Source organism: Acomys russatus, chromosome 14 (genome assembly GCF_903995435.1).
Source record: "Acomys russatus chromosome 14, mAcoRus1.1, whole genome shotgun sequence".
Lineage (NCBI taxonomy): Eukaryota > Metazoa > Chordata > Mammalia > Rodentia > Muridae > Acomys > Acomys russatus.
This window is the reverse complement of record NC_067150.1, coordinates 28,622,747-28,643,495: the sequence shown is the minus strand read 5'-3', so window position 1 is coordinate 28,643,495 and position 20,749 is coordinate 28,622,747. Positions and strand designations below refer to the sequence as shown.

At 44.7% G+C, this 20,749-nt stretch overlaps 1 protein-coding gene across 1 annotated transcript in view; it reads left to right on the top strand.

The window, feature by feature from the left end:
- Positions 1–3,955: 3,955 nt before the first annotated feature.
- Dcps (decapping enzyme, scavenger) overlaps positions 3,956–20,749 on the top strand; it is a 53,691-nt gene continuing 36,897 nt past the window's right edge. Inside the window, exons 1-2 of the mRNA XM_051156144.1 lie at positions 3,956–4,212; positions 9,411–9,585. Of these exons, the coding sequence (XP_051012101.1) occupies positions 4,015–4,212; positions 9,411–9,585 (373 nt within the window). The 5' untranslated portion in view covers positions 3,956–4,014. The remainder of the gene's footprint in view (positions 4,213–9,410; positions 9,586–20,749) is intronic.

Genomic DNA, 20,749 nt, shown 5'->3' with positions numbered 1-20,749 from the left:
CTCTTGGGGTGGTCATAAGGTTAGGCACTCTGGGCTGAAATACTGGTGTGGGGAGTGAGGGAGTCCCCACAGCTTGGGGAAGGTATGCCATCACAGCGTTGGGGGGGGGGGATGCTAAGTAGTGTTAGGCATGGAGAAATCCCTAAATGTGTGTGTATGTGCATGTGTGTGTGCTCATGTGTACCCATGCTATGCCTCATGTGTGGAGGTCAGAAGACAACTTTACCATGGGTTCTGGGCATGGAGCTCAGGTCACCAGGCTTACATGGCAAGCACTTTTAACTTGCTGAACCATCTAGCTGGTCCAATTTTTTGAAAATAATTTATTTTTATTTTATGTGCATTGCCTGCATGTATATCTGGGTGAGGATGTCAGATGCTGGAGTTACAGACAACTGTGAGCTGCCATGTGAGTGCTGGAAATTGAACCTGGGTCCTCCAGAAGAGCAGTGAGTGCTCTGAACCACTGAGTCATCTCTCCAGCTCGTTATTTTTTTCATTTAGCTTAGGAATTTATAACACAAAAGTTGGTGTGTGTGTGTGTGTGTGTGTGTGTGTGTGTGTGTGTGTGTGTGTTTGGTGTTTTGTTGTTTGAGACAGGATCTCTCTATGAATCCCAGGCTAGCCTTCAACTCATGATCCTCCTGCCTCTGCCTCCCATATGCTGGAATTATAGGCCCATGCTACCACGCCCATAAGTTTGGCTTGTTTAAATTATTAATAAACTCTGGCTTGACTTTCAGGGAACCCATTTGGGCAGCTTTTGTTTGTTTCCCTGTATTGTCTTATTCATTATGCTCCTCTGATTATCTTTCTAGTGGAGATACACAGAGGTTCTGAGACCCTAGTGTGTAGGTGGCCAACCAATGGCTGTGACCTTAGCACTGTGGCCAATAATGTGGGTTATGTCCCTTACTGGATAGCACAGCTCTCTTTTCCTTTTGGCTTGAATCTATATAATTAAAATTGGGCTTTGATTGGAAAGTAATAAAAAAAAAAAAAAAACTTAAGGAGATGCGTGGCAGAGCTAATCTTTGTCTGTAGATTGAGTTTATAACGTTTCAGCCCATATATCAAATCATTTCTCTTACAAATAGCTTTTGTCCCCATTGAGACAATGAATGAATGAACGAATGAATGAATATTCCAAACACAAATTAAGTATTTTAGTGCATGCCTGTACTCCTGTTGGGGTCAGTTTGAAGCTAGCATGTTTCAAAGAACCAAAACACAAACAAAATATAACCCTCACATATATAATTGCTCCAGATTTAGAATTGTCTCTGAAATAATTTAAGAAACATCAGTTTTTTTCTGAGTGTATTGGTCTGTTAGATTAGGAGAAGCCGTTTAAAACGGCTAAATCCACTAGAGGGCGCAGTTACTGCAGGATTCAAAAGCGGCCCCAAACCAGAACTTTAAAAAGCCTTTATGCTGGGTGTTGGGTGCTGAGTGCTGGGTGCTGGGTGGTGGTGGAGGAGGAGGATGCAGTGGCAGGGGGCTGCTGCAACTGCGGCGGTGGCAGCACTGAGCAGTGGCAGTTCCCGCCTTTAATCCCAGCACCCAGGAGGCAGAGGCAGGTGGATCTCTGTGAGTTCAAGGCTAGCCTGGTCTACAGAGTGAGTTCCAGGCTATTCAGGGCTACACAGAAAAACAAACCCAAAAGAAAGAAGAAAGGAAGAAAGGAAAGAAGGAAGGAAGGAAAGAAAGAAGGAGAGAAAAGGCCCCTTAAGCTTTCTACTCCAGAATGTTGCTTTCTGCCAGGACTAGAGGTACCAAGACCAAGGAACTCACTAGGCACTACTGGTGAAGTCTGATAAGCGTTTGACTTGGTTTCTGTCCCCAGAAGTTAGACGCCCACTCGAGCACTTGGGGTGTATTTCTGTGGCTGAGCACATGCTTAAATGTTCAAGGTTCAATCCCCACTGAACATGTGTGTTCATAGGGACCAAAGTAACTCCATTTTGCTTAAAACTTTCATTTCTGTATTTGGGTGACCTACTCTTGAACTCCGGATCTAGAAAAACCCACAACGATACACTTGGCACAGAGATATAGAGTAACCAATCAGCTGGAAAATAAGAAAGTACTAAAAATCCAAACGCTTCCTCTGGATCTCTCAAAAGTTATTCCTTAGAAGTTAATTATTCATGGGTTGATACCAGACTTGTACCAGACGAATATCAATCAGTTCAAGGAATAATCAATAGGACGCTTGCCAAGCTAGAAACCCACTTACCTGCTTTCTCACTCACTACAATCTAGAAAAAGTTCTTTCCTGCTTGTCCTCGGGACTCACCTCTGATCCACTGTGTCGGTGATAGTGTGGGTCCGGTTTAAGCTGAACAATTAAAAGGCCCTTGTGTGTTTACATCCATATCGGCTCCTAGTGTTAACTGGGGTTTCATTTAAGCCCGGCACAACACTCATACAAATCCCCCCATCAAAGAATCCAGCAAAGTAAAGTTGGAAGAAGCCTATATAACTGATTGCCATTCTTGGATTTATGTAAAATTAGCATTCTAAGTCTAACAGGAATATACGTATTTTAAAACATGTTGGAGCTGGGTGTGCTGGCACATGTCTTTAATCCCAGAAGCCAGGAGGCACAGGCAGGAGGATCTGAGTTTAAGGCAAGCCTAATACACACAGGGAACTCGAGGCCAGGCCAGGTCAGGTCTACTACTGCGACCCTGTCTAAAGAGAAAGAGAAAGCAAGCAATACCGATTACCAAGGTGCTAACTCACTATTTTTGACGTTGTTTAGAATTTATAGTTTCTTCCTTGCTTGGCTACAAATATCCAAACTAATGAATGTTTCAAGAAACAGGGTCTTATTGTGTAGCCCTGGCTGGAACTCAGCAATTTCTCTGTCTCTGCCTGTGGAGCGCTGGGATTAAACACATGTGTCACCATGTTTGGCCATTTTTTTGCATTTTTGTGAGTTGGAAAAATGCTCAGAAATTTTCATAAGAACAAGGTCCTGTAACTAAGTAGGCTTTTTGCTGCCATTGGCCTTGTGGGACATTTCCTTTTGGTCTTACACATAACTGATAACCTCATATTGTATATTCCTAGAAGATGAGGGAGCGTGAGGACAAGTGACAACTTGCAAATAACGATACCAGCTTCCAGGTTCCCCAGCCCCCACTCCCATATGTTCTTCCTCAGCTCTCCAAAAGTATTTCTACTTCTAAAACAACTAGTCATACCCAGCTCGTGTTCTTATCCAAAACTCAATCTAGTATTAAAACATGGTACACTTTTTACTTACTAAAACATACAGAAAATTATATCTTGTTAATATTAAGAACTGAAAAAAAAAAAAAAAAAAGAGTTGTGCCATACCCATTACATTTACTTGAAAAATTAAAACTCACTGATATTGACAAAAATAACGTTTGGCAGACAATATTTGGAGTTGCCAAATTAAAGGGAACAATGTTCTTGATAATATTTGGAGTTGCCACTGGGCATGGTGGTGCACGCCATTAATACTCGCACTTGGGAGGCAGAGGCAGGCGGATCGCTGTGAGTTCGAGGCCAGCCTGGTTCTACAGAGCGAGTTCCTGGACAACCAGGACTATACAGAGAAACCCTGTCAAACAAAACAAATTTAACAATTTAACACTGTGTGTCCATCATACTGACTCCAAGGTGTTTTGGTTTCCCACAGCAGGCGCTGGGCTGAGGTTTGCTGAGGTAGTTCACCGTCATACACCTATAGCCCGCCACATTAGGTCCTCATCGCCTGCCAGCAGGACCAGGGGCTCAGTGATTCGATCGAAATCTGCCAGTCCACAAAGATCATCGGAGGACCCTCCACCCAAACAGGGGTAAAGGCTGCAGAAGTCGACTGTGACGCGAAGCATGCCGGGAAATGGAGTAGCGGCCTTGCCTGCGCGGAGCATGCCGGGTGTTGAAGTCCAGCCCCTCACAGGCTGTGAGGAAGGACGGCAAGGGGCGTAGGCAGCGGCTCATGCGTGCAGGCGGGTACCGCTCTTCCTAGGCAGTATGGCGGATACGGCGCCTCAACTCAAGAGAAAGCGCGAACCGGAGGCAGAGGAGGCAGAAACCCCCAACACCGAGGAGAAGGAAGCAGGCGTTGGCAATGGTACCTCTGCCCCTGTCCGCTTACCGTTCTCCGGCTTTAGAGTACAAAAAGTGCTGAGGGAGTCTGCGCGGGACAAAATTATTTTCCTGCATGGGAAGGTACCACTAAACACCTCGGGGCACGCGGGAAGGAGGGAACCAACCTTCGGTCAGAAGCGGAACTTTTTCCATTGGGAACTACCTATCCCATTATTCGGGGAAGGTGGAGCGTACCACCACCACATGCGTGGAGCGACACGATTACTGTGGAATTAAAGGAATACACACGTCTAGGTCTGATTGTCCCATTTCCTTCTTCCCTTGAAATATCTGCCAGTTTTAAAACCACGTGTTAAAGTCCCCAATCCATTCATCATCATTTTATTTTACGTGTAAAGACGCCAGGAACTCAGCAAACGTTTGCTCCGGGCCCTGTCCTTAGAAATGATAACTGTGAAATGTGGTCCTTGGTTTATGAGACTTCACAGCCTAAGTTGTTAACCCATTCCACATGCTGTGCGCTCTCACGTGTGACAGGGACCCAGGCAGGTGCTTGGGATGTGGAGACGAGAGTTCCTGTTCTTGGTCTCCTGGGCTGCAAAGCATGTCTGTTGACGGCAGATAGGCTGCTGCCTCTCACGCAGTGCGCTTAGCTGTCTAGTCGGAGGGAAGAGCTGGAGATCATCCCAAACTACTGAGGAGGCTGAGTCAAAGCAGACACCTGAGTTTCTCTAGAATGCGGGGCTTCAGACTTCCACTCGTGACTTCATTCTGCTGAGAATGTTTTACACAACCCTGGGTATATAGGCATACAAAATGGGTATACAAATCAAATAGTTATTGATAATCATAAAGAAAGTAATTTATAAACAATTCTTTGGTGTAAGCAAATTTACATGCTAATGACATGCATGTGCTTGCTGATAATAAGATCTTGACTATTTAATACTGCAAGATAGAGAGCACTTTGAGTGTTTTTCCGGGTTGGTCAGTATTTTGATTTGACAACAGAGCTGAGAATGCTACTTTGCATTAACATGTACTATAAAGTGGCAGGATTATGTTTTCTGTGGCCAAGCCACTTAAGAGCAGAAGAAAACTTTGTATGTACAGTGAAAATATTTCAGATCATGAGGTATGGAAGTCTTGCATCTTAACCAAGGTGTTCAAGGCAGGATTTGTGGATGCTGCGTGGCTTGATACCATGATCCGTACAAAGTGCAAATGCTGTGTGGTTAGATCTACAACCATGGTAAAGCTGTGCAGAGCAGCACAGGAGAGCACTGCCAAAACCACCTCCCATTCCTTATGCATTTGCCTGTGAATTAATTCCTGCTCCTTGTGTGTTGGGATATCTTTTATTCTTGCCTAGTTTTTCCACGACCCTCACATTTTACAGCATATATATATACACACACACACACATACGTATGTACATACATATATGTATACACACACACATATATTCCTAATTATATAAATATAGTTTGTTTATGATTTCAGGCTGAGCTCGTGGTGTTGGGTAACAGATTTGGGGATTCTTCCGTGGGGAAGACTGTGCTGCCTACTCTCAGCATTTCTTAGTTGCTGTACTTCTTAGTCTAGGGTATAGGCCCCGTGGGTTTCCTCCCTTTCGTGTTAGCATGTCTGTTGGCGCCATCCTGTTTAGGTCTTATTTAGGCAGCCATGTTGCTGAGACATCTTGGGTATAGCTTCTTTGACATTGCTAGAGACACAGCCTCACAGAAGACTTCCTCTTCTTGTGACTCTTGGAGTCTTTCCATTCTCTCTTCCACTGTGAATCTTGAACCTTAGATGCAGGAGTTGCATTGTACCAATTGGGTCTGGATAGCACACGGTCACTTATTCTCTGCAGTTTGATCCCTTGTGGTTTTCTGTAATGATCTCCGCCAGTGAAACCCGCAATTTCAAGAAGTTGTTCCTGGGGCAGGGGGACGGCTCGGTCAGAGAAGCACCTGAAACACAAATGTGAATACCTAAGTTTGGATTCCCAGAACCTATGTAAAAATCTGGGTATGATGGTGTCCTGCTGTAACCCTAGTGTATGGGGGTTGGGGGTGGGGTGGGGGTGAGGGATAAGCAGATACCTGGAGCTCATTGACTGGGTGAATTGGTGAGTTCCAAGCTCAGTGAGAGATACTGTCTCTAGTGATGATGATGACGATGATGCTCAGTGAGAGAAACTGTCTCTAGTGATGATGATGACGATGATGCTCAGTGAGAGATACTGTCTCTAGTGATGATGATGACGATGATGCTCAGTGAGAGAAACTGTCTCTAGTGATGATGATGACGATGATGCTCAGTGAGAGAAACTGTCTCTAGTGATGATGATGACGATGATGCTCAGTGAGAGATACTGTCTCTAGTGATGATGATGACGATGATGCTCAGTGAGAGATACTGTCTCTAGTGATGATGATGACGATGATGCTCAGTGAGAGATACTGTCTCTAGTGATGATGATGACGATGATGCTCAGTGAGAGAAACTGTCTCTAGTGATGATGATGACGATGATGCTCAGTGAGAGAAACTGTCTCTAGTGATGATGATGACGATGATGCTCAGTGAGAGATACTGTCTCTAGTGATGATGATGACGATGATGCTCAGTGAGAGATACTGTCTCTAGTGATGATGATGACGATGATGCTCAGTGAGAGAAACTGTCTCTAGTGATGATGATGACGATGATGCTCAGTGAGAGAAACTGTCTCTAGTGATGATGATGACGATGATGCTCAGTGAGAGAAACTGTCTCTAGTGATGATGATGACGATGATGCTCAGTGAGAGAAACTGTCTCTAGTGATGATGATGACGATGATGCTCAGTGAGAGAAACTGTCTCTTGTGATGATGATGACGATGATGCTCAGTGAGAGAAACTGTCTCTAGTGATGATGATGACGATGATGCTCAGTGAGAGATACTGTCTCTAGTGATGATGATGACGATGATGCTCAGTGAGAGAAACTGTCTCTAGTGATGATGATGACGATGATGCTCAGTGAGAGAAACTGTCTCTAGTGATGATGATGACGATGATGCTCAGTGAGAGAAACTGTCTCTAGTGATGATGATGACGATGATGCTCAGTGAGAGATACTGTCTCTTGTGATGATGATGACGATGATGCTCAGTGAGAGAAACTGTCTCTAGTGATGATGATGACGATGATGCTCAGTGAGAGAAACTGTCTCTAGTGATGATGATGACGATGATGCTCAGTGAGAGAAACTGTCTCTAGTGATGATGATGACGATGATGCTCAGTGAGAGAAACTGTCTCTAGTGATGATGATGACGATGATGCTCAGTGAGAGAAACTGTCTCTAGTGATGATGATGACGATGATGCTCAGTGAGAGAAACTGTCTCTAGTGATGATGATGACGATGATGCTCAGTGAGAGAAACTGTCTCTAGTGATGATGATGACGATGATGCTCAGTGAGAGAAACTGTCTCTAGTGATGATGATGACGATGATGCTCAGTGAGAGAAACTGTCTCTAGTGATGATGATGACGATGATGCTCAGTGAGAGAAACTGTCTCTAGTGATGATGATGACGATGATGCTCAGTGAGAGAAACTGTCTCTAGTGATGATGATGACGATGATGCTCAGTGAGAGATACTGTCTCTAGTGATGATGATGACGATGATGCTCAGTGAGAGAAACTGTCTCTAGTGATGATGATGACGATGATGCTCAGTGAGAGAAACTGTCTCTAGTGATGATGATGACGATGATGCTCAGTGAGAGATACTGTCTCTAGTGATGATGATGACGATGATGCTCAGTGAGAGATACTGTCTCTAGTGATGATGATGACGATGATGCTCAGTGAGAGAAACTGTCTCTAGTGATGATGATGACGATGATGCTCAGTGAGAGAAACTGTCTCTAGTGATGATGATGACGATGATGCTCAGTGAGAGAAACTGTCTCTAGTGATGATGATGACGATGATGCTCAGTGAGAGAAACTGTCTCTAGTGATGATGATGACGATGATGCTCAGTGAGAGAAACTGTCTCTAGTGATGATGATGACGATGATGCTCAGTGAGAGAAACTGTCTCTAGTGATGATGATGACGATGATGCTCAGTGAGAGAAACTGTCTCTAGTGATGATGATGACGATGATGCTCAGTGAGAGATACTGTCTCTAGTGATGATGATGACGATGATGCTCAGTGAGAGAAACTGTCTCTAGTGATGATGATGACGATGATGCTCAGTGAGAGATACTGTCTCTAGTGATGATGATGACGATGATGCTCACTGAGAGATACTGTCTCTTGTGATAATGATGATGACTACGACGACGATGTAAAGAGCAATTGAGGAAGACACCCCACCTTGACTTCTAGCCTCCACAAACACAAGAACCACTTGCAAGAGCTCACATTTGGGAGGATCAGGGGACGTAGCTTCAATGTCTCTCTGTGTCTCCTGTCTTTTATTAGGTCCTGTCTGGTTTTCTTAGCCCCTTTGTGTTCAGTATGTATCATTTACTGAAGATTTTAGGTCCAAGAGACTTCCAGCTGGAAGTTAGCAGAGATGCTTGGATTCTAATTTGTTACACTGTTCAGGTGACCTTGAACAAGTCACTTAATTTCTCTAGTGGTCTTGTAAACCTAAAATAGATGGCAGCTGAAAAACTGAATCTTTTGGAAGAAAGGTCTGAGAATTTTCACAAGGATTTGGATTAAGGTGTCTTTTCTGGGAGAAGAAGAGTGCTGTACTTCCTCAGAAGGGAGCCCGCAGGGAAAGAAACACAGGTGCTGTGGCTTAAGAGCCCCTGGAGTCACAAGTGCTGGGATTTCTTTTTATTTATTTATCTTTATTCTGTGTGTGTGTGTGTGTGTGTGTGTGTGTGTGTGTGTGTGTGTGTGTAGGCCAGAAGTCAACTTCAGGTATTGGTTTTTTTTTTGCTTGTTTGCATTGCTTTTTGGTGCATGCTTTCTCACTGATGAAGAACTCGCCAATTAGGCTAGGCTAGTTAGCCAGCATCCCCAGGGGTCCACTTATCTTTGTCTTCCCAGTTCTGGGATTTTTAAGTAGCACCATCACACCCAGCTTTTTTTTTTTTTTCCCAGATAGGATTTCTCTCACTCCCAGCTTTTTTACATGGCTTCTGTAAATGGACACTCAGGCCCTCATGCTTGCACGGAATGCATTTTATTAACAAAACTTTCTCCCTAGTCCCAAGAGCTAGGGTTTCAGAGGCTTCGGAAGCCTTTTGCTCTGCAGACGCTGCCCTTGCACGCACTGATGATATCTCTGCCTGCAGGTGAATGAGGACTCTGGGGACACACATGGAGAGGATGCTGTTGTGATCCTGGAGAAGACTCCGTTTCAGGTCGAACACGTGGCGCAGCTCCTGTCGGGGAGCCCTGAGCTCAAGCTTCAGTTCTCCAATGATGTTTACAGCACCTATAACCTGTTTCCTCCAAGGCATCTGAGTGGTGAGCACGTGTTGTCTGTCATGCTTGCATGTGGGGAGGATGGAGTGGGGAGAAACTATGGGCGGTGGTGGATAGACCCTCTTTCAAACTGGGAAATTTTAGTATAGTAGTTCTAAATTAAAGAGGGAGGGTGTTTCCCTTCAGAGAGCTTGGCCATCTCTCAAGACAGTTTTGGTAGCTAGAACTGGCTGTGCATGCACTACTGACTGACTTATAATCTGTAGAGGATAGGCATGCTGGGAAACATCCTACAATGCACAGGGTAGGCTACCACAACAGATGGCAGGAAAATGAAGTATTTCAGTAGGCTGAGATCTCACCATACTCCCCCCGCCCCCCCCCCCCCCCCGACAAGACAGCATTTCTCTGTGTAGCCTTGGCTGTTCTTGACTCCCTTTGTAGACCAGGCTGGCCTTGAACTCACAGAGATCTACCTGCGTCTGCTCACCATACTCTCAAACCACGTGCTATGCAGGGTGCTGGATACTGCATAGGTAGTTACTTCATGAAGATTCCCAGTTCCGGGTAGAAGAGACAAACGGTATGATTAGGCAGGATGAATTTGAGTAGGGCAGGAACATATGGGGCCATGCTCCAAGCAATGCATGATCTGTCAAAATTTTGTTGGCAACACATGAGAGAAATGAGTTGACCTTAATGGTTCCAACCAGGATATTTCAGAATTACATTTGTGCACATGGTGACTTGGTCACATCCTTGTGTGGTGTATTTTTGTTTGTTTGTTTGTTTTTGAGACAGGGTTTCTCTGTGTAGCCTTGGCTGTCCTGGACTCACTTTGTAGGCCAGGCTGGCCTCGAACTCACAGAGATCCACCTGCCTCTGCCTCCCGAGTGCTGGGATTAAAGGCGTGCCCCACCACACCTAGCTGTGCGGTGTATTCTTATTTACCCCTTAACATTTAAGAACAATTTGGCTCTCCAGATATCCTGTCCCAATGTCTTTTTATAGTATTTCCTACAGCTCTGTAACTGAGGGCGATTGTTGTTCTTTGAAAAATACATGTGATCGCTTGATGTGAGACAAACAAACCTTTCAGAGCAGACAGCACAAGATCCTGCGTTTCACGGAAAGGCAGCCAGATTCTTTGGTTTAAGTCGATGGAATGGACAGCTGTATTTATTTTCATAAGTGTTGACCTTTAAGTAAATCTATTCCATGGCACGAGGCAGCAGAAGCCTGACAGAAGGCACTGTGGCCAGGCCTGGCTTACAGAAGCCACCAGACTACAGGCTCTGGACCATTACTGTCATCCGTTTCCCACTATTTTCTCCACCCCTAACCAGAATTCAGAAGGTTCTGCTGCTGCTGGGATCAGCACTGCAGCATTCACAAAGCTGCCTCCCTCTCCATGGCACTTCTATGACACTGTGCATAAGTGGTAGTGGCCACTGCGCTCCATTTTTTGTTGTTGTTGTTATTTGGTTTTTTGGTTTTGTTTTGTTCCTGGATGAGTATTGATAGTGGCAGTTGGTGAGGGCTCCTTCCCACCCCGCCGCCCAGGCCTCCATAACTCTTTCCCTGTGCTCACCCATACCTACCTGGGAGCCTGGGGTGGGAGCTCTCCTTCCCCTGGCTCTTTAGCACATGTGCTGTGTTTTGTGGGCTTGCCTTCCCTATCTAGTCCTGGCCTGGAGATTTGGAAGTCATAACATTTGTCTTCAGGGCCTGACCTGTGTTTCTCCTCTGTTTGACTATCCTGTCCCTGAAGTCCCTGTGACTTCATAAATAGTAATTTGGCAGACTCTTTTTTTTTTTTTTATAAAGAACCAAAGTAAACGCTCTAGGCTTTGTGAGGCACGGATGGTCTCCTCATTCCTTCTCTTCCTCCACCCCTCTAAAAACTAATGTGTCTCTTCCAGCTTGCTAGGTATTCGCTCAGGCGGTAGGTCAAATAGGACCTGCTGGACATAGTTTCTCAGCCCATCGTGCAAGTTTTTGCCATTCAGAATGTGGTCTGTGGAATGGTACTGTGAACACTGCGTAGGAGTTTCTCAGGCACAGAATCCCAGACCCTACTGCAGACTATAGAACTGGAGCCCATGTGCTAGCCAGCTCTTCCTCCAAGTTGTATGCACATAATAATTAGAAAGATACTGGTCCTTAAAAGACACTTTGTTTCCTGGGGATGCCTGCCATTATTTCTCAGTCCTTGGCCTCTCAAAGATCTCCCAGCTGGTATCGAAATAAATGTACTTGTAGTTTGTATTTGAAATTTTCATAGGTACTGCATAGGTGAAATTCAAGAATACAGTATGTGATTTATGCCAGGCGTGGTGGTGCCCACCTTTAATCCAACACTCGGGAGGCAGAGGCAGGCAGATCCCTGTGAGTTCGAGGCCAGCTTGCTCTACAAAGTGAGTCCAGGGACAGCCAAGCTACACAGAGAAACCCTGTCTCGAAAACCAAAACAAACAAATGAACAAACAAACAAAAAACCCAAACAGTGTGTGATTTATTCAGAGATAGTCAGCACCTATTTAGTTGTAGCTACTATTACTATTTTGATGTGCTGGGCCCAGTGCTGAGTACCATTGCTTTAGAGTCCAGTAAGATGTTTAGGCAGTGGCAAGAGGGCCATGAAGAGATAAAGAGACAAATGCTGTGATTCTTTCCACCTGGATGGAGGCTTTGGGTACAGGCCTGTAGTCCCAGCTCCTGAAAAGCCGAAGCAGAAGGCTCGAAAGCTTAAGGCCTGTGTGGGCCATAGAGCAAGTTAAGGACTGGCCTGGACAACTTAGTGAGACCCTATCTTAAAAGGGAAAGGACACTGAGGTTGTAGCTTAACTGTAGAGTGCTTGCACCCATGTGGTTTAATCCTCTTCACGACAAAAAGAAAGGGAAGAAAACAAGTCATGGGCAGTTGAGAAGAAGCTGAGCTACAGAGTCTGGCCTTTATCAGCTTTTGTATGTCCCAGGGCTTGACAGCAGTGAGCTGTGGCAGCGGGCACACAGGCTTGCAGATGGACTGTTCCAGTCCTTGTTCAGGGCCTCAGGGACCCTTAGTTCAGTGAGTGTCAATACCAGCCAGTGTTACAGCTTTTGGCTTAGGGTGTCTGAGAATGTTGGTTTTAATGAATTGACAGTTTTCTGGAACTCTTCCAGCAGTCGGAGCCTGTAGTTTCTCTTCTCTGACCCCTTACACTCTCTTATCCCTTCTCACCTTCTGCCCCTTCTTGTCTTCTCTCTACTTAAAAAAAAAAAAAAGTTTATTTTTTTTATGCATGTGAGTGTTTGCTTGCATATATGTCTGTGCACCGTGTGTGTTCAGTGCCCTTGGAGGCCAGGAGAGGGCATCAGATTCCTTGGAATTGGATCAAGTGAGAGCTGGGAACAAACCCCAGTCCTCTGGAAGAGTAGCCAGTGTTCTTAACCATCTCTCTAGTCCCCTTCTCTCTACCTCTTGTTTCTCTCACTCTTCTTTTCTTGCTCTGTCCACTCTTGAGCTGCCCAGCTGCTTCTTCCGCCGTCAGGCAGCCAAGTGCCGTGCTGTTTTTGCGGGACTGCTCAGCTGTCACTGCCATTGCCTTTCCACCCCTCTGTGGTTGCTGCCGCTCTGCTGTGTCTGTTGCTCCTCTTTGTGTTGCCAGCTCAGCTGCATTAACAAAAGGAGGCAAGAAAAGACCACTTATGAGAAGATATTTATTGGGTCTAATTGGGCAGAAGAGTGTCTCCTAGCCTGCCTGCTTATATAGCTAAAGGGGATGGTGCCTCAATCATGCAAATGAAAGTATGTGTGCCCATGAATCATGGCATTGTCTCTTTTGTACCAGTCACAGCAGAGTCCCTCTGCAAGCTCATCAGGATAAATGCTCCTTGTCTAGCTGAATAGACCTGGTTATAGGATGTCACACCCACTGAGGGTTGTGATGGCAAGAAGTCTGGTGCACACTCTTTGAAATGGTTGTGCCTGTGAGTGTGCCTTCAGGAGCTGGTGATTGTCTCTCTGTTTACTTGAGTGAACTGAATTTCTGCTCACAGCCAGAGAAGGAAGGAAAAGGCAAGCACACCTCACATGCAGATGAAGGTTTGTGTTCGTGCCCATCACATGTATTCCTTTTGCTAGGTCACTAGAGTAAGTGCTCCCTTTCTGGCCTAGTGAGTAAGTGATCGCAGAGTTCAGCAAAGGTTATAATAGCAAAAGGTCTGTTATGGGCTATTTGAAATAGTCAAAGGTAGCTGAGGTTGCCCGTCAGGAACCCAGGCAATTAGCTGTGATTGTTGCATAGTTTCTTCATGTCATCCGTGGAGCATTTAAAATGGTCAGTGCTGGCTGGCCGTTTGACTGAGACCCCCTTTACTTAAGGTGGCTTGGAGTCCCGCAACTCACAGTTTTGGAGTTAGGTTGCCCCATTACCCAGTGGCTTGGCTTACTTACAAAAAAAAAAAAAAAAAAAAAAAATAGGCATCAAAAGTAATGTTTGAAGACATGAATTTTTGTAAAGATTTATTTACTTATTATGTATACGGTATTCTCCCTGCATGTATGCCTGCACGCCAGAAGAGACCACCAGATCTCATTATAGATGGTTATGAGCTACCGTGTGATTGCTGGGAACTGAACTCAGGACTTTTGGAAGAGCAGCCAGTGCTCTGAGCCATCTCTCTAGCCCCACTGACATCAATTTTAACAGATGTCAGCAGTACAAGTAGAGTAATGGTTAAGATTCCTTTTCCTGTGGGACAGGCATTCCTTAGCCACAAGGTGGCAGTGTTACCAAAGTATTCCAACCATTAGCACTCCAGCTCTGGGCATCCTAGTCAGGCTCCACCTGGAGCCTCGTGTGGCCCTGCCTCTGTTGAGATTGAGGATTACAGCTCACTGTGGCCTACCCCATGTGCCTTAAAGTGAAGTTCCTGCAACCTTAGTCCTCTTGCCCAGTACACAGTTGTATCTTTGAAGTTTTTTGCTGATCTCTGGCTGCTTTTCTAGCCTTCCTTCCCATAATATCACTTGAGTAAGAGAGCTCCCCCCTTTCTTTCTGAGCTGGCTGCTGTCCTAGACTCAGCATAAACCATGCATTTGGCTGACTCCCTGTGGTGTTTCTTCAGTGCCTGGCAGTGTTTTCTTCTTGTTCAAATCTGAGGGTGGTGGTGGCGTACTTCTTTAATCCCAGCACTTGGGTGGCAGAGGCAGGCAGATCTTTGTGAGTTCAAGGTCAGCCTGGTCTACAAAGCAAGTCCAGGACAGCCAGGCCTACCTTGCCTCAAAAAACAAAACAAAACAAAACCCCGAACAAATCTAATAAGAGTGTGTAGTCTCCTCTCTCATTAATTCCCCTCAGCTTCTCAGCTGACCAGAGGAGGCAGCCTCTGAGAGTCTCTCATTGTTCCTTCTACCAGTACCACCACAAAAGGAGCCTGGACCTGGGAACTAGGCTTACTTAGGTTCTACCCCAGAGCGGACACTTTCCTAATGGTACAGGATAAGGTGTAAGTGTTGGCTCAGGCAGACTAGGCATGGAGTCCTGGCCCTGACACTGCGCATTGAAAAAGCCCCAGGACGTTCTTTGTTCATTTAACAACTGAAGTTCTGCTCTGTTCCAGTGGTCTAGTGTGTGAGTCCAAACAACATGTGTCAGTTCTCTTTGGGGTTTTGGGGGAAAACAGACAACAAACAAGTAAACAGTGTCTCAGTGGCCATGGGTGGAGAGCTGCCCAGACTGTGGGACCAAGGGGGCTTTGCAAGTGGAGGGCATAGACCAGGCAGAGACCTGACGGTTAAGAAGGAAGCAGCCCAAGAAAGATACGGGGAGAATGTTCTAGGTTTGAGAACAGCATGTGGTCTGGAGAGGAAAGAGGAACAGAAAGGAGGCTGTTGTGTTGGAAATGCAGGTGAGAACAGTGGCTGAGACGTGGACACAGAGGAAGTTGGAGAAGTGACTTTAGCTTTTTTTTTTGTTAAACTGGGCTAGTAACAGAACCATCTAGATGGGATGGCTATGAAATAGATAAGGAAGTATTTTGCAACAGTTTTCAGTCTCTGTCCTCAGTGAGGGGGATTATTTTATTTTATGCCTTTACACATATAAATAAATGTACATGAATATAAGTAGACCAGAAGTTACACAAAACAAAATGACTTTATGATATAATTACCAGTGGTTTTCTACTTGTTTCAAGTCTTGTTTGCTTCCTTTTTGAAATGCTGGGTTAACCTAAAGTGATGCCATGGGTTCCAACCCATTGAGATAAGCAAGGTGTACAAAACTCTTAACACTACAGCAGGCATATGGTACAGCTCTGAGGGCGCTTAACTGCGTTTGCAGCTTTCCCATTATCTGATCCTTGATGGATCACACAGGAAATGTGGCCTGCCCCATCATGGTAGGTGGCAAACACGAAGAGCCCGTGAGCCAGCCTGTTGGTATCTCATGTGGTTGGTCTTCTTGCGCCATCTGATAGGGCAGAGCCTGTGTTGGCTCCTCCTTGGTTCCTATAGCCTGTTAATGGAGTCTTTCTTTGAGGTCTGTATTTCTTCTCACCCAGGGAAAGGGGGAGGGGGTGAAGACAGTAGGCGAGAGGTGTGGCTCAGAAATACAGACTGCCTTTAAAAAGGCCGATTGTTTACCTGTTATAAAAGCAGGGTGTGGAATCTCGGGTTTACTGGAGGAGACAGGAGTCTGTGTGAGAGGCCTGGACAGGGAGCAGAGGGATGAGATCTTGGGAAGCACTCTGTTGGTTGCCTAGAACACTCGGTACTTTAACCCACAGGCCAAGTTGTTTTACTCTGTCCTCTTTGCAGAGGCAAAACTCAAACTCTGGAAGGATTTGTTTGGGAGGAGCATTTTAAAAGACTGGCTAATCTCAGAAGAGTTTCCCTGACAGAACTGTTCATGAAGAACTAACTGTTCATGATAGGAAAAACTAGAATTATCCAAATAGCAGTAGAGAAGGTCAGGAGCCAAGTATAGTCCCACAGGGGACTAGCTCTCTGGCAGTGGGAGTGAAATATAGCTGCATGTGTCCATGGGGCAAGAAAGCAGGAAGTACACATGCTGTGTGCTTCAGGTGACATGAACAAGCAGATCCAAACAGTATGCTGTTTAGGCATGTGTGCGTTTGTAATAATGCTCGGAGGACAAGAAAGAAATAATTAATCCTGGAATCAAAATGGTGGGGCAGGGCCCAGGAGTTTGGGTAACATTCTGCCTCTTTAACCATTTGTTCTAAGTTACAGGTATTCTTTTTATTTTAGTCTCTAAGTGGTACATGCTGCATACACAGAGAGACACATACATATACAGATAGCTGGGGTGAGAAAGAGACAGACAGACAGACAGGCAGACAGACAGACAGAGACTTGCTTTTTATGGGTATGAACATATGTTTCTTAGTTAATAGATAAGAAAAACTGGCCCTTTCCTAAATGGATTAAAATATTTCCCCACACTTTAGAATGGCTCCATCCTCATTCTTGCTTGGTTTTGGTTTTGCACCCCCACCCCCACTGTGGCTAAAAGTGAAAGTGTTGAATTTCAACATTCTAGATTTTGGACATTATCAGGCTTCTGTTTCTGCATGACTCCTCTTCTCTGAGGCAGAGGAGTGACCAGGCCAGATTATTTTCTCTCCTGTAGATAAGGGAGCCCTGTGCTATTCTGGAAGGCACCCCAAGATGATGCCAGCCCTGACAGAATAAAGCACTGTGACAGATCCTCCAGCCATTGGAAGCAGCCTGGGTGCCCGAGTCCGTTGGAGCCTCTCCAGCACAGACTGGCACAAGCCTCTCAACCCCTCTGCTGTGATGTCCTCGGCAGCCCTTCTACTGCAGCGGAGCCAAGGGACAAGAGTTATCTGAACGGTGGCCAGCAAGAGAGTGTCTTGCCAGACAAGTCTCAGCCAAAACACTACCAGCATGCCATGGTCGTCTAACATGAGACGGGACCAGAGAAAGTCACTGAATTGTGGAGACTCAGTTTCTCTGAATGACAAGTGTGGAGTCAGAAAGCTGGCTTGCCCACCTAAGAAGGTCTCTCTATCATATGAGACCATAGAGTCTCAAGTTGAATGATGTTGCCCCCAAAGGCCAGCTCTTGGAAACAGTGAAGAGGAAAGAAGAGAGGTGGATCTGAGGTAGGGAGAATTGAGCAGGCAGCGACCAGCTGGTTAAGGGAAACCAACCGTTGGTTGAACAACTAGCTAGAGGAACTAGTTGTTGAGGAGAGGTTGAGGAATGGCGGAAAAAGAAATTCTTGGAAACTCAGGCATATGCGGTACAAGCTGAAGGTCTTAAAGCCCAGGAGAACTTTATTTTCTGTCTGTCTGTCTCTGTTTCTGTCCTGCTGTCTGACTCCTTGCTTGTTGTCACCCATCTTTCTTTCTCTCTTCCTGCTTGTCACCCATCTTTCTACCCTCTCTCTTGCTGTTCCTCATCTATCTATCTCTGTTGCCGTTCCATCTCACTCCAGCTTGTTCTCTCGTGTCTGTTACTTGCTTGCCATTCTCCTTAAGCCAACCCCAGTATTTTATTAAAATGAAGTCCAATTTTTTCATTACAGATTACATCATGATCTTTTTTCCATCTTTTACAATCAACAGGGTATTCAAAAATCGACAAAGAGAACAGTCTAACAAGGAAATACAAACAGTTCTGTATAACCTACAATAAAGCATACAGCAAATATCAATCAGTATCCAAGCAATGGTCAGCATAACCCAATTATCATTTCTTAAGCAATACTTGGGAAAGTTTAATTATAAATTTCCCTGGGCTAAAGCCATTGTGTTTACAAGATTGTCATAACAACATAGTTTGAGCTAAGTGTTCTCTAACTAAAAAAAAACAAAACCAAAACCAACTTATTCCCAGTTCCAAACCAACAGGTGTGCTGCATCCAAATCTAGGCTAACTGGCAAGGGGTCCTCTATTGTAAAATATCTGTAAAGCATGACGTTCCAAGCCCACCTTCTATTGCTCTCAAAGCAGATTTTAAAACTTTTCTATAGGTAACAGTATCTAGCCAGGTACTGTTATGTCAAGGTCTTAACTTTCTTTCATGCAGTTTCTGCTTAGGTGCTCACAGTCATAGCAGAAAACTCTATCATTGTCTCAAGCCTTTGGCCAGATGCTCTCTTTCAGCATTCTCTGTGGGAAAAAGTTTTTCCTGTATGATTCTCATTAGGGCTCAGAAATAAAGAAAAAAGACAGTTTTAGGAGAAAAAGGCAGATTTTTAGACAAAATTACCGCTGGACCATACATAATATTTAAGGGTAGTGGTGATCAGCCAGAGATTTTTGGAACTTGGTCAAGCAAAGCTTCAATAGCTGTTGTGAGTGTCTAGAGACCATGCTGGACAGTCGGAGGTCTCTGGAACTTTGTCAACCAACTTATCCTCATGTCTGTGACAAAATGGAAATAAAATAAAATGTCAGACTTTATTAGTAAATAACTCTTAACTTGAACTGCTCAGCAGAATTGTTTAAGTCTCTGGGGCAGGGTTGGGCATTTGTCAGTCAGATGTGCAATTACTTCATCAGATAACCAGATAGCACCAGGAGGCTTATGGTGGGCAGTGAACAGACCCTTAACTACTGTACCCTCTTCCCACCCCCTTTCTCAGAAGCAACTATACCATTATCAGTGTTAATGAGACCCTGTCTGAAAAAGAAAGAAAACTACCACCACCATCTAAAAACAAACTGCTGAAGTTCCTGGGGTTCATGCTTCTGGTGGCTTCCTCTAAGCATTGACTCTAAATATTCAATTATTCAATTCTTTCTTGATCCATTAAGAAAGTAAATTATCGCTGGGCTTGATGGCACATGCCTTTAATCCCAGCACTCAGGAAGCAGAGGCAGGTGGATTTCTGAGTTTGTGGCCAGCCTGGTCTATAGAGTGAGTTCCAGGACAACCAGGCCTACACAGAGAAACCCTGTCTCAAAAGAGGGGGAAAAAAAAGAAAGAAGAGAAGAAAAGTATCAACTCCTTTTCCTTGTTCCTCATTCCCTGCAGTCCTAGTTTTTATATATCTGCCTTTGAAACCCTAGGTGTCATTAAACCTAGCCATTTTGTTTTGTTTTCTTAATAATTTATTTATTTTTAATTTTATGTACATTGGTGACTTGACTGCACGTATGTCTGTGTGAGGGTGTCGGATCCCCTGGAACAAGAGTTACAGATAGTTGTGAGCTGCCATGTGGGTGCTGGGAATTGAACCCAGGTCCTCTAGAAGAGCAGGCAGTGCTCTTAACTGCTGAGCCAACTCTCCAGCCCTTGTTTTTGTTTTAATGCAAATCAGGTGAAAATATGAGTATGTTCTATTATTTCTTCTGCTCTTTACCATGTCCTTACTTCCCTCACTGTCTTTTAAACTTGTATCGTTCCTTCACATTGCCAGTGTATTTCCTTACATGGTCTTATATTCTTTTTGTAGCACCAGGCATTGAAACTGAGGCCTTGAGCATTCTTGGCAAGTGCTCTGCCACTGAGCTATATGTATCTCTAGCCAGGTTGGGGTAATCTTGCATGTTTTGTCTCAATGTTGGTTCTAAGTTGAAAAAAATCACTGAACAGCACTCGCCTTATTTTGGCATGTTAATATTTGCTGATGCTCAAGCAGAGTGCAGTGTTGTGGCTTCTTTCCCACCTTCATAGTGAATTACCACCACACTGTGTAGAGCGCTTGTGATATTCAAGTCCAGTGATTCTCGTTTCCTAGGTCCTGGCAGTTCCTTTGAATCATACTTCTTTTTAGTCTGAGTAACATCTAAACCACTTTTTTTTTTTTTTAAATCAGCTTTTACTTTTCTCATGGTGTTGTGGAGGCCTCTCTTCACTGTATTTGAAAGAATGCTATGTCTTTCCTCCCTGCTCGTGAAGTGATCCACACATGTGGTTTTAGTTTGGCAGTTCGCTACATGGCATCACCTTCCATTTGCAGAAAGCCCTTTCCTACTACTCCAGGCTGGACAGCTGATGCTGCAGGCATGCTATATAGCTCTCAACCAGAAGCTTCTTTTCACAACTTCCCTAGGTCACACTGTGCCTTCTAAATTCTGTATCTTTTCTTTCTTGCTTCCTCTCTTGATTAGGTGAAGCAATTACAAAATAACTTCTCAGAGTGTGTGGAAGGTAAATTCTGAAACCTCTGTTTTGTTGTTGCTTTGGTTGATTTAGTCTAACTGAATTTATTTCCCCTCAAA